General features: G+C 42.2%; 1 protein-coding gene across 2 annotated transcripts in view; it reads right to left on the bottom strand.

Moving 5' to 3' along the window:
• The window catches only part of LOC140155326 (uncharacterized), an 83,491-nt gene that overhangs the window by 60,281 nt on the left and 9,073 nt on the right, over window positions 1–14,137 (bottom strand). For both annotated transcript variants that reach the window (XM_072178118.1, XM_072178117.1), the window contains exon 2: window positions 5,408–5,464. In XM_072178118.1, the coding sequence (XP_072034219.1) occupies window positions 5,408–5,464 (57 nt within the window). The remainder of the gene's footprint in view (window positions 1–5,407; window positions 5,465–14,137) is intronic.

Raw genomic sequence — 14,137 nt, 5'->3', positions numbered from 1 at the left:
TTTTTACAAGTCGCGATTTTCTGGTGAATTTTTAAGTACCCTACAAGGTTTAGTGGTGAAGGTGTCTCATTATGATACTAGTATTGTCAAGTGCTGCTGCTAATGCTAAAATGGAGTATCTTACTATGTGATGCGATCAAGCAAAATCAGTCGAAACTCAGAAATTTAATTTTTCAGTTTCTTATCAGATTATAAAAGGCATTTACAAAGCTGTATTTTGCAGAAAACCCAATAAAAATTGAACAACCAGTTCCAAAGATATGAACACTTAAAGAGTTTCCAAAACAACAGCAAATAAAGGAAACATTCCCTTTGTTTGGCTATATCTCAAAATCAATATTTCCGAGTTCTGACTGATTTTGCTTGATCGCATCACATATGATGACGCCAATATGATTCTAATTATAACCAATTCTAGGCACCTTCATATATTTAATGTTGAATAACTAGGGGATATTTCCAGCACATACATGTATGTACACAAGCGATTTTTTCATGTAATTATTTCGTGTAAGCTAATCCTAACTCTAACTCTAATCCTAACCCTAATCCTAATCATAACCCTAATCCTAATCATAACCCTAATCCTAACCCTAAACTAACCCTAACCCTAATTTCGTGTAAAATTACATGAAGGAATAACCCTGCTGTTTTATTCTAACCACATTCTAACTAGATGTGTTTAATAAGGAAATAGAACATGTTGCATTTAGGTTCCTCAATAAACACCTAATATCCCTCTGTGGATATGATGGATACAAATGGATTTCATGTTCGTACAATGAACCCCTTGTTTTTACAACTCCATGTTTCGATGGTCTGATATAACATGCTTTGGTCTGTCAGTATCATTATGTGGCTTCAGCAACGCTTACTTCAACTATCACCATGATCACACAACGAGTATTTTCGGAAGAATACAAAGCTGATATAACAAACTGGGGTATGTTCTAACATATGGAGATAATAGGCAATCACTAGGATCCACAACATTCTCATCTATTTAGGGCACAGTTCTATAACCCCAATACATTTGTACATTCATTGAATGACCTTGGAAAATTTGGGTACAAAAACTCATACTCTGTAACTTAGGTCAAATGTTGCCCTATTATTGTTTAATTAAGGTTATTGAACTATGCCACTGGGATGAGGCTGTTTTGGTCTATATTGAATGCAGTCCACACAACCAAATACCTTGAGGGTGAACTCTGCTTTTCTACTCTTTGGTTACACCATATTTGGGCTGACCAGACTTGTGTAATTAATTGGTTTATATTATGCTTTGCCTGGTGCAATTTGCTCGTTTCCGCTAATTATTAGTGGCCTAATATATGCTGTGGCATAACAAATGCCAAGATAAAGTTGTTTCCCCTATTGCACCCTAAATGAGCTATGAAACATGATATAAAGCAAACAACAATGTGATCAAAGTGAATTATGTAAGACAAAATTATAAGGTTATATAAGATGCGTGAAGTAGCCTTACAATGAGAAGTGTCTGTCATGATCGCTAAAATTAGGGCCTGGCAAAACTCACAATTATGCACCTTGATTCTTCAAAATCCAAAATGTACTTATAAACAAACACCTTTATAAAATTGCTGTGAAATTGCAGTTTTTATCTGCAAGTAGCAAGTGCATGTGAAAATTTGTTGATTTTGGGAATATTTAGGCCTAGCCTATAGATAAATTAATAAATAGAATCGATAGTACCACTTGTTTGCATTTACTTTTTTCATGTATTCAAATTGGCAACTTTTTTGCTGTTGTCTCAAACAGGCCTCAAAATTTTTTGGGACAGCCTATTCCGTAGTTGTAAGCTACGGCTGGTCAAAAATATTTAATTTTCCACAGCCTAAAAGGATATGTGAGTGTGACCACATCTGATCCAATCAGGCTTAAGTTGGCAATAATGAAACAGATATAGGCAATGTATAAATTAAAAGGTTCGTAACTTTGCAAGAGACCTCAATTGTCAAAATGTCAGACTTTGGCCTGAGTGGATCAGATCGTGTCATATATATTCGCGATAAATCTGTGTTATGTACACCATGGAATCTAGCTTCATGTGATGCAACATACACTAATTAAAGCTAATTAAGGTTAATGATCCGAGACTAAAATACCTAGTCTCAGAGTTGATTGACATTTTCATCAGAGTATGGTATGGTATATCTGAAAGCATAAAGTGGGTATTTAAGGAGTGAACCCAATAATTGACCTTTCCTATCACTTTCATCCATGAGCATGATGAGTTAGGTGATCTGTGTATTTTTAGTCTGTTACATGATCCTCTAAAGCCTTGACTCAAAACTTTTGGCATCAGTCCTAGGTTAGGTCAAGTTCACATGGAAGTACTACACTAAAGTTCTATCAAAGTAATTGGATGCAGACAATATGGATATAATTCCAACCTGAAATCTTTATCAGTTGGTCGGAACAAATTTTTTCTGCAAGTTATTTACAGTGAAGTCTTTTTTAAGCTGAATATAATAACAGCTAGTTGTATATTTTTGCTTCACAACTTTTATACCAAGCTTAAAATAAACTTACTAGGCTATATAATAACTTATTTTTTTGGGTGGTGGGAACACTTTTGTTCTTCACATTGTGTTCATTCAAGTGCCTTTTCGAGTATTCATTGATGATAAATCTGACACAGCCGAGGGCAGGGTATAATTTTAGCAACTAAACATGCCCTAAATGGGTGCAGATAACCAAATAATTAATAATAACAAAGCAGTTCGCGAACCACTAGATCCCCACCATCGCGGTCATAGGGAGGGTTGTGATTCTCAAACCACTAATATTTTGAGGGGGTCTAAGCTATGGTCGGAACCCTACCATTATTTTTCCACAGCCCTAAAAGACTTGAGATATGCAAATTTCTACTTCTAACCACAGATGTTCATACCCTGTGTTGGAAAATCATCACCTGCTATAGATAATTGGAACCAGTCCCCAGCCCTTAACTCACACTGTTTTTAAATCCACACCCACTTGCATGTTTCTTTAACCAAATTGGTGGCAATTGGATCCCTACTTCGCACGGCACGTAGGGATGGCAAGCTATTCATGTGTCAAATCTACAGAAGCTAGCGATGTCTAATTTTAACAGATAGGCTACAGACCCTCAGCAGACCCTCGGAAACAACACTTTTCTAGGGTTGTCAGAGAAGACACCTTTCTAGGGTCTGCAGATAGGCCTTGAGAAAGACACTTTTTTCCAAGGGTCTGTGGATAGGCCTACAAATTTTTAAAATACATTGGAACAACTAATAATAGAAATGTTGGCAGACAATGATATTCTATCAATCTTTCAGTGCATCAATTACAAATTTCCAATATTCACCATGAACTTTCTTGCTTTCTATTATTAGTCACTAATGGTCATTAACAAATTTTAAATTTCCAGACACATCAAACAAGCTGGCTGGGGGCTGAAGGGGCAAGTCCTTGCAATTGTATTGCGCTATCCTGCAGCTCTCGATGAAAATCAGTGAATTTTTTATCAGTGATCTTTCAGTTCTAGGGATGTAAGCAGGATTATGATAAAGTGTCTTACATAAGTTTACCAGTGCAGGAAATGCCTCAAATTACAGCACAACTTTACAGGTCAACATCGACTGGTCCGACCGTCCTACAATGTATGTAGACAGTAGACTAATTCCAACCATTTTGATTATCTCCTACGATCATCACGTAGGGATGGTATGGAGTGATGATGCTGGCAGATTCCACATCCAACTGCTAAACCACAGCAATTACTGTCACCTATAGTCAGCATTTCATCAGGTTGAATAGTTTTCCCACCCTTCAATAAATTGGTTATATGTAAAGACAGCACAATAGTACATGCACATTGGCTCTTACTTGCAGTCTTTCTGGTTTGAAATGACATGTCACCAGGATCCACAACATGTTCATCTATCAGGGCCCATGCAGTTCTCCAATACATGTGTAGGCCTACATTCATTGAATGACCTTTGAAAATTTGGGCACATTACCCATAATTTGCAACTTGAGGTCAAATTTTACACTACCAGTGTTTAATTGAGGTTATTGAATTATGCCATTGGGATGAGGCCATTGTGGTCAGAAGTGTGTTAAAGAGACAAAGTATTCTAATCACTGATACTTGTAAAATTATACAATAGTTAAAGCCACTGCCAAAAAATGCCAGTCACATATCGAACTTAATAAATTCACTCCCAGGGTACGCATAGTTGTTGCGCTCCATTTATCTCTTTAAACAGTCCCAAATATGCATTCGCCATGCTTTATAATCACAACAAGGACCATATATATGCCTACATAATTAGCCCTTATACACAAGGTAAAATCGGCTGAGCCTTGCGGCCGCTACGCATCGCGAGCGCGGATTGAAGATGTCATGGTCAGCGAACTGAGCTAGTCCTAGGACGGTTAACACCTGGGCGGGTTACTGTGCACATTGCAAAGACGTGTGGTAAAGTTTAGATACAAATTAAAATAGACTGAAGTCATCATCTGGACGTCATCATGCCAAGTTAAAGGCCTAGTCAGTGATTTGCTCATATGGAGAATTGTAAAAATCATCAGATTCAGATGATTCAAAAATTCAGATTTTGGCACCCTTGTTAGTGTCATAGATGTACTTACTAACATAGCCTGCTAGTGGTTTTAAGCCAAAAGCAGCGCATTAAAGACAAAATATGACATTTTACATGAATCTGTAATTTCTCTACATAAGTAGAGAAATTATGTGATTGAATGGGACTGCTATTTTCTTTGTTTTTTGCAAATATTTTCATTTCAAAAACACCTAATGACAATTTTATTACCTTCACTCTTAAGAAATTAATACATGTTTTTTTACACTTTTGCTGGGATCACTGAATAAGCCTTTATGAGTGTATCATTCCAGATTATCTGATGATAAAGCAAGCCACTCTGAAGAGAAAGCTAGTTTTACACATTAGCACTTGCCACTCATACTATCTTACTGATACTGAACTCGACCGGCAGTAAGATTTTTGTTTATGTACATAATGAAGGCAGATGAGTATGGTACTTCAAGTATCTGATAATGATGTGGATGAAGTAGATGATATGACACCAGCAAGTACCTAAATGTATTGTAGGTGCACAAAAAGTAACTGCTCCTACAAATATGTCTCGATCTCTTGCATTGCCTTAGCATGCAACACTAGGGTCCACAACATGCTCATCTATCAGAGACACAATTCTTTAACCCCAATAATACATTTGTGCATTCATTGAATGACCTTTGAAAATTTGGGTACAAAAACTCATACTCTGCAACTTGAGGTCAAAATTTGCATTATTATATAATTGTTTTATAAAGGTTATTGAACTATGCCATTGGGATGAGGCCATTGTGGTCCTTAGTGCAAATACTTACCCTTTCCCCTGCGGTTCCGTTACATATACATTTTCCTCCCGTACATCCATTACAAGCCTGTAAATTACAAAAGAAAAAAGAAGAAAAATTAATTAATGCATTCAGAATAACAACAATAAAATTCGACTTTTTCTCATCAAATTTCAGCACATCACATTAAAGCTCCCATCGGGCGCCCCATTCCTTTTTTAAAGGAATTTTTATTCTCATCAAAATGGTCCGAGTCAGAACTTTACAAACTTACACTAAGTAATAATGTATTGTGTAGGCCTTGCAATGTAAGAACTTTAATTTTGTAATGCATTTCTTTGGGGTTCATAAAAAATGGGTCAAAATATAAAAAAAAACTGTAGACACGTTCATGTATCGGTATCTTTTGGCATATTTTGCCGAACCATAGAACATGTGATTTAAACATTAGATTTTTAGATTGATTTACAAAATTAAGGTATTCTTCATTTGGAAATTCCAATCAATCAAATCATCAACAAACAGAAATAGTATTGTCAGTACTGGTATACAATGTTCCCATGGATGGATCAAAAGTTAGCCAAAATGTGATGAGGGACATGAGTGCGTGTAAATGTCAGAAAAGATTGCGATGACAGACTCCACCAACGCATCCAGGAATGACAAGATACTTGTGGGATAATTTTAACATATGGTTGCACTTGTGCTATTAAGTGATTGATAAATATGCCAAGAAGCGCAGCCAAAGGAGGGGTTTCATGACGTTCCCCGGCGCAATGCCAGGCAGTACATGATGGAAACCTCATCACAATCAAAATATTATGTGATTACATGACACAACAATGTTTGCAGCTAGCTCTGTTTTTAGTTTATTCTGTAAAAGGGAAAGTGTACAGCCGAAAATGACAATTTAAATACCATTAACATACCAACAAACTGATGTTAGACTGATTAACCATCAGTTTTAACTATTTCTTAGAAGATGAGGTCCACTGGGACTAGAGATTGGGAAATAGCTCAATATATAAAACATAGTCATAACACAATAGATCTAAAAAAACTACTATTTTTGAACCCAAGAAATGAGACAGGATCAAAACCTCCGGGATACTACGTGCAGAAAATCATGGCTAGTTGACAAAACTTTTGGCTTCGCCTTTAATATCAGTAAAACAGGCCTAGTGATACACATACTGTCAGCTCTGCCATAGATAAAATAAGTGGATTAATAACAAAATCGGGACAACGCTCACATCAGTTAGGTTCCCATAGTGCTATGACCCAAGTTTGGTTGTGGTGCATTTGAACTATTCATATGAAGCCAAATTTAAACCAAAAGCCTTATTTAAATATGTCTACCAGTACATAAAGTGCTGCAGGCCCTATACTTAAATGTTTGTTCATGTGTATACCAACATGCTGCCATTCCTTCAGATAACTATTGTGAATTTTATGGGTAAATCCTTAACAAAAAACAAACAAAACAAAAACACACACAAACAAAAATAATGAGGAATACAGGCTATTTTGTCAACAAATATATCGGATGAAAAACCGAAGTAGATCCCTCCATGCAGGCCTAGGCGGCATGAGCTTGCCTGTAAGGCAGTCTTTCAACAAGTTCTAGTATTAAAGCTAATAATATTGAATGGCCATCACACTTGGATCAAATTGCCCATCAACATGACCAAGTTCAAATCTGGACAATCCCAATGTATTCCCCATCTGCAGGGCCTAAAGTTCCTGTCAAGTTTAGTCAGAAACACAAGTCAGGACAGCCACTGCTAGCTGAACAGTCTACCAGACCTAGCGCCATGCTCAGAGAAATCAGATACTTGAGGAATGCCTGACCCTGTTAGAGATGGCATGCGCTCTTACTGCTTCGCAAATTCAGCTCTTATTTCTCAATTAATGCAGTGCCAATTTGTTGAGCTAAGAAAACCAGACTTTGCAAATGCACAACACGCTCGATTCAGTCATGCCAAAAGCTATGGTAAATTTAACTGAAACAAGATATATTTGACTTCTTGACTCGCCATTTTCACACTTCTAGAAATAAAATGATCATTTGTCTGTAAGCCACACCCAATTGTAGCAAACACCAATTGATTAGAATTACCAACAAGCCAGGCATGGTGTACATGGTAGAAGGTTAGGTTGGAATGCCAATTGATTCTTGGCTCTTATTCAAACACACAAAGTTCACCTGAAGTTTATTATCTCCAAATGTATAGAAATAAATCCTGTGCAGATACAATGTGATTCTGAAGGCAGTTTCAGTTTTGCATTTTTGTCCCGATTTTTGTACATAAATTATGAATTTTCCTCCACTCCTACATGTACCATTTGGAACTTTGTAAAGTCTGTCAAATGCAACACATGCTTTGAACATTTGATGTAGTTCTTTGTGGCTTCTGTACTGCTCTATATTTTGGACAACATGGGTGGGTCTCTAGGCACTCTGGCTATGTAGACATATTAATGGGAATTAACATATCACACTCACAGGAAGTATGGGTTCCCTCAAAAAAAATATTTCCAGTGAAACAAGATCAATATCCTTATTTTTCATTTCTTACAAGGTCATTGACCCTTGGAAAGAAAATCATCATTTTGAAACCTGCCAAATCTTTTGGATCTTATCTGGTCGGGTTAGAATTTTGTGGAGAAACCGAGAATCAATTCTCCGACAAAACTAGGAACAAGTTGCATTTTGACATTTCATGATTTGAATCAAAATGTAAGCACTAGACAATTTAGGCTTTTAACAAAATTATACCAAAATTATATAAATAGCATCTGAAATACTTTTCAAGATATGGATAATTTTATAAATGATACCTTGATATTTCTGCCAAATTGCTATTCTGAGCAGGGAACGGCCAATTAGTTTACACAGAATTGAATAGGGATTTCATAGTTCAACTGTTACAATTGATTAAATAAACCTCTTTTTAATAAGTACTTAGTCCCACAATCAAATACCATGAAATTAAAAATTCCAAAATTTCATTTTTTATCATGGGAATGTCATCTTTAAAGGGCTAGAACACTTGAAGACTTGTTGCAGGTCACATATGTGGGTGGACAATAGGATAAGCAGATAGGATGTACTCAGACAAATAAATGCAACAATCAAACCATATTTTATCCGGCTACATAACATCACCTCAATCAGAATATTTTTCTATTCCCAGGGGTTTATATTTCAAATTCCATTGACTTGCTCAGATAACCTGTCTTCTTCACCAAGCCATTGCTCAGTATTGGCTCACGCTGTTTCCCAATATTTGTCCAATAAACAGGCTTGGGTATGCATGGTGTTATACTAAAACACGACTCCTACGCAAAATGGCTGTTCTCAAATTGTGAAAGATTTTCTAGTTTCTACAGACTATTTCTGTCAATACATATGAAATAAAACTTGAATTGATATAGGCCTATAAACTTTGTCTAGGTGGACTGAATGCTCACATGGTCAAATGACAAACACACATAAAACATATCAGGTTGGAACTTTTTATTTTTAGAATCTTTGCTTACACACAGGTAGGCATACTGCTGGTTTTAAACATACAGAAAAATGATTGGAACATTTATTTTGCACTGGGTAGGCTTGGCAACATTGAATAATGGGCCCTGACAGTCCGATCCAAATGCCCCAACTTTCCTGGATCAGACTATCAGCCCGGCCCAGTTCATTTTCAAACAAACTTGGCTTTCAGGTCCACTTCAGCTACTTTGGATGTGGGCAGTCAGGTCCAAAATTAAAGAATTTTTTTGTGATAAAGTTTGCAACAACTAAAATATTTAGGCCCTCTAAATTAAATAATAATAAGGTCTCTGGGGCATGCTGACCAGCGCTCAATGCCCTTTGGGTCAGTCTCTGGTTTAAAAAAAAGTATTATTGGGTCAAGTTTGATTTTTGTTATTTAATGGGGTCAGAACTAGCCTTTCTAAAAGGCCTGTTAATTATTTTCCCACCAAAAATATTGTATCACTTTCAGTAAAATAAACAGTAGTTTAAAGAGCGCCGCTGCAACAGGGGCGTAGCCAGCTTTCTTGGTCAGGGGGGGGGCAAAATAAAATTTTGGGGCACAGACGAAAAAAATTGCAGTTGCATCATACAATACATAGAGACTGTATGTCTTCGAGCTTCCCGAAAAGGGCCTTATTGTGATGATGTGCGCACGTAGCGTGAGAAAAATTGTATTTTACACTATATTCGGCCATTATCCGGCTAAAAAAGGGCTTTATTGTTACAATGTGCGCGTGTAGCGCGGAAAAAATTTGTATTTTACACTATTTTGGCCCTGAATTTTGCTAGAAAAGGGGCTCCTTGCCCTTTTTCTTTTACTTTGCCCTCCTGATTTTCTCTTTCATTTTTTGTCAGAGGGGCACTTTTTCTTTCATTTTTTTGTCAGGGCTACGCTACTGCGCTGCAACAGGGAGCCGCGAGTGTCCACAGCTCGCTGTCCCGGCTTCACTGCCCCCCCTTCGGTAAGGATTGCGTGTCTTCTTTGACAAAGACTAGGTCGGAACAGTACCTAATGAACTCTTGGTATTAATACATAGATAACCTTCTTTGCATGTCCTAAGCAATAATAGTCCCAAACAAAAATGTTTGGTAGACTCATAACCGGTGCGATCTTACCTTTCCGATGTTGATTAAGATACTTCTTGCATCGATCCCGAGATGCGGAAAAAACCAATAGTCATTTTGTCCCACATAAATGAATAAATAACAAAAAACCCCCGATCCCCCGAGTGGACTCACCCATTCGGTGACGTCACACACGATAATCATCCCTTATCCGACTTGGGCAGCCCTACTCGCCAAACTTGTAGGGGCGGCGGGGTCCGAGATAATCAACATCGGAAAGGTAAGATCGCACCGGTTATGAGTCTACCAAACATTTTTGTTTGGGACTAGACTCAGTACACCGGTCGATTTTACCGTTTCCGATGTTTATTACGATACTTCTTGCATCAACATCTGAAAGATCGATCTAGCAAGTAACCGACGGATGGAGGTACAAGATTGGCCAGCATCTGATAAGGATCGGGAGAGTGGGTAGCATGGTAAACGCGAGGTCAAACTATTTCCCCCCCCTGCCGGCCGGGAAACAGAAAGCCTACGGGAACAGACAAAAACCCCTGAACTGAAAGTACAGTGGTTCAGAATAGAAACACTGGTTCTTACCATGTTGGAATTCTGATTGTCCGCAAAAACACCTGATACCCAACCACCATGTTATCTCCCCAGAACAGCCCTGGTGAACTTATCGCCTGGTCGTTGGTTTACGCTTTTGTAGTAAACCGTGGAAAAGGACGACGGGTTCTTCCAGGACACAGCCTGACAAATCTCTTCAATGGGGACCCCCTATGGTAGGCCCACGAAGATGAGATAGATCTGGTTGAGTGGGCCTTGGGGCGGCGTCTTTTGTCGCCCGAGTCCACTCAACACCTGGACCAGCCACCGTGCCAGAGTCTGTTTAGCGGCTGGACCGTGCGGTTCTGCGTGGGTGATAAATAAGCGGTCATGAGCCCTCTTAAGGTTTGTGTTCGGCCAAGGTAGTGCTGTAGCGCCCTCACCGGGCACCACAACCTGTCTTCGGCTATTGACTAACCCTGCCCAATACTGGGTAGGAAGAGGGCGAGTGTCGGAATGTACTTCGCTCATTTTTTGCAAGGAAATCCGGGCGAAGAAACAGCGTCGCTCCGTTGTTAGTAAATACGGAGGCTGACTTCGAGACTGCGTGCAACTCCGAGCAGCGCCGTCCCGAAGCCAACGCCAGAAGAAAGGCCGCCTTAAGAGTGACGTATTTAAGGGTCGCTTTTGACAGGGGCTCAACAGGGGTACCCTTAATATACTCCAAGACTGTGTTGAGGTCCCATGGAGGGACCACCTTCCTTTCGGGCGGGCGCTTCGTTGAACATACCGTCGAGAAGAAGACTTAGGGACCCATCTGAATTGATAGTCGACCCGTCCTCAAATCCCCGATGAATCGAGAGGATGGCTGACTTGTAGTTGGCTATCGTGGGCTGCTGAAGTCCTGACCTGAACTTTTCTGTCAGAAAATCTGCCACTAGAGGCACAGGGGCTCTAGTGGGAGATGTATTTCTCTCATCGCACCATGCGTAGTAGGGAGCCAAACGCTGACTATACGTGACGGAGGGTAGACTCTCGCTACCCCGGCGATGAGAGAAGCAGCTTCTGATGAAAAGCCTCCTCCGCCAAGACGCTTCCTGATAAGGGCCATGCAGCTAACTGCAGGTGCTCTAGTGGTAGACTTGGTACCTCTCCTCCGGGCATCCGGAGTAGATTTGGTAACTGGAGTACTCGCGGCTGTGCCGCTAGTAGATCCACCATCGGTCGAAACCACAGGTGTTTCGCCAGAACGGTGCTATCAGAATGACGTTGCAATCCTCCCTCCCGATCTTGGTCACTACCCTTGCGAGCAGTGAGATCGGGGAAAGCGTAAGCAGTCATTCCTCCCAGTCTCACGGACAGAGCGCCCACGGCGAATGCCTGTGGGTCTGCGACCCTTGAGCAGTACACGGCAGCTGATGATTTCGATGAGATGCGAACAAATCTATCGAGGGGTGGTACATCACCTCGAAGATCGTCTGGGCGACCTGCGGAGCAAGGGACCATTCTGTAGGTCCCGACACCTTTCCTCGTGACAGATCGTCCGCGAGGATGTTGGTGACTCCGCTATGTGCATCGCTCTCAACGTAATCTGCCTGGCCTTGCACCACCCTATCAGGCGTAAAGTGCGTGCAGGCATAACCGTGGTGACCTGGTGCCCCCTTGTCTGTTGAGGTAGGCCACCACGGTTGTGTTGTCTGTTTGGACAACGATATGAGATCCACGATCACCTTCTCGAAATGCTGGAGAGTTCTCTCCACTGCCCAAAGTTCGAGAAGGTTGATATGGAACTCCGCTCGCGGGCCGACCATAGGCCCGAGACTGAGTCCCGTGGATGTAGCCCCCCAGCCCAGCTTTGATGCGCGCCGGTCGTCACTACGTGACGCACCGCTGGTGCAGGAAACCTGACACCTTGAGTCAAATTGGGCTGATGGGTCCACCACCAGAGTTCCTCTCGCGCGATCTCCGACATCGGAACCGCGAGGGATATTGGGTGACGACTGGGCCTGTAAAAGGCTAGAAGGTGTAGTTGTATAGGCCCCATGTGAAAGCGGCAGTACGGTGCGAGGTCTACCATACTGGCCATAAGGCCCAAAACCTTCATCCATGCCACAGCGGGTGCCCCTCTGACTCGCCAAGAGTCGGGCACACCTCGCCATGTTCGTCACCCTCTCGGGTGAGGCCGCCGCGATCCCCTCCTTGAGGTTGATCTGGGCCCCTAAGAATAGTGGTGTCTGCGTCGGGACCAAATTGGATTTCTTGACGTTGATCAGAAATCCCAGGGCCCGCACCGCACGGACTACTAACTCCACGAGACACTGTGTGCCCAGCGGGGTGCGTCCGTAAATGAACCAATCGTCCAGGTAGCAACACATGTTGACTCCCCTGCGCTTCAGGTACGCTGCCACCGCCCTGACCAGGAGTGTAAACACTCTGGGGGCGGTGGACAAGCCGAATGGCAGGCATCGAAACTGGTAAGTTTGACCCTGTACCTTGAAGCGTAGAAACCTCTGATCTTGAGGTGCGATCGAACATGCAGATATGCGTCCGAGAGATCTAGCGATGCCGCCCACATACCCTTGATGGGGCAGGCTAGCACCGGCGAGAGTCTCCATTCTGAACCTCTTGGGCCTGATGAACTCGCTCAACGGCTTGAGGTTCAGAATGGGCCTCAGTCGCCGGTCTTCTTTGGAGCCAGAAAAACGTGCTCCAAAACCCCTTGGTGAAAGGGGGGTAGACCGACAATCGCTTGCTTCGTGAGAAGCTGAGTGACCTCTGACAGTAGTGCCCGACGCTGGGGGCCGTCTGGCGGCACTACCGTGGACCTCTGAATCGTGCAGGCGCACGAGGGTGGCTGGTAAATTCCAGCCTGTAACCCCCACTGACCACTGACAATACCCAGGCGCCCGGTGAGATGGCATGCCATCTCTGGGCGTAATGCACAGCGGCCGCCCACAGGGGAATCCCCTGTGGAAGTCCAGGGCCTGCCGGCATGGACTGTCGACCGCCGTGCCCTCAGGACCGATCTGGTTTGCCACCCTTAGAAGAACGGCTCTTCTTAGGGGGCTTGCCATACGATCCAGCACTACTCTTGCGCTTCCCAGTTTTCTTGGGAGGTGCTGGAGTAGCCTCGGCCTCGGTGTAGTCTGTGGTGCGGCCCTGCTGAAGCCGGAGCTGGCGCTGAAGAACGCTTAGAAGACTTCTTCTTCTTGTGCTTCTTCTTCGCTTTACTGCCCTTCCCTTGGTCAGGGCAGCCTCTGACTTCTTCAGAGTGCTCTCATTGGTGGCCTTCTTTGCCCGGTCGTCCTCTACCGTAGCGCAAAAGGCCTGTCCAAAGAGTAGCCCCTGTCCCACCGAGTCTGACTTCTTCATTGCTTCAGCAAAGTCGGAGCCGTAAGTTGACTGGAGGGACAGACAGGCATTCTCCCGGCGGCGAGATGACATCCTATGGGCTAGGCCCATAGAACTCTCGTTGAGGTTAGCTGTTAGCACCGCTAACAGATTAACCTCGCGGAAGAGTTCCGACGCTGCCCCGTGCTCGTCCGCTACCTCCCTACCGAGGTGCTCGGCAAGCGTGGTAGCGACGCTTAGAGACTCTGATAAGCGGC

This window comes from Amphiura filiformis, chromosome 6 (assembly GCF_039555335.1).
Source record: "Amphiura filiformis chromosome 6, Afil_fr2py, whole genome shotgun sequence".
Taxonomy (NCBI): Eukaryota; Metazoa; Echinodermata; class Ophiuroidea; order Amphilepidida; family Amphiuridae; genus Amphiura; species Amphiura filiformis.
This window is presented reverse-complemented; position numbering and strand designations above follow the sequence as displayed.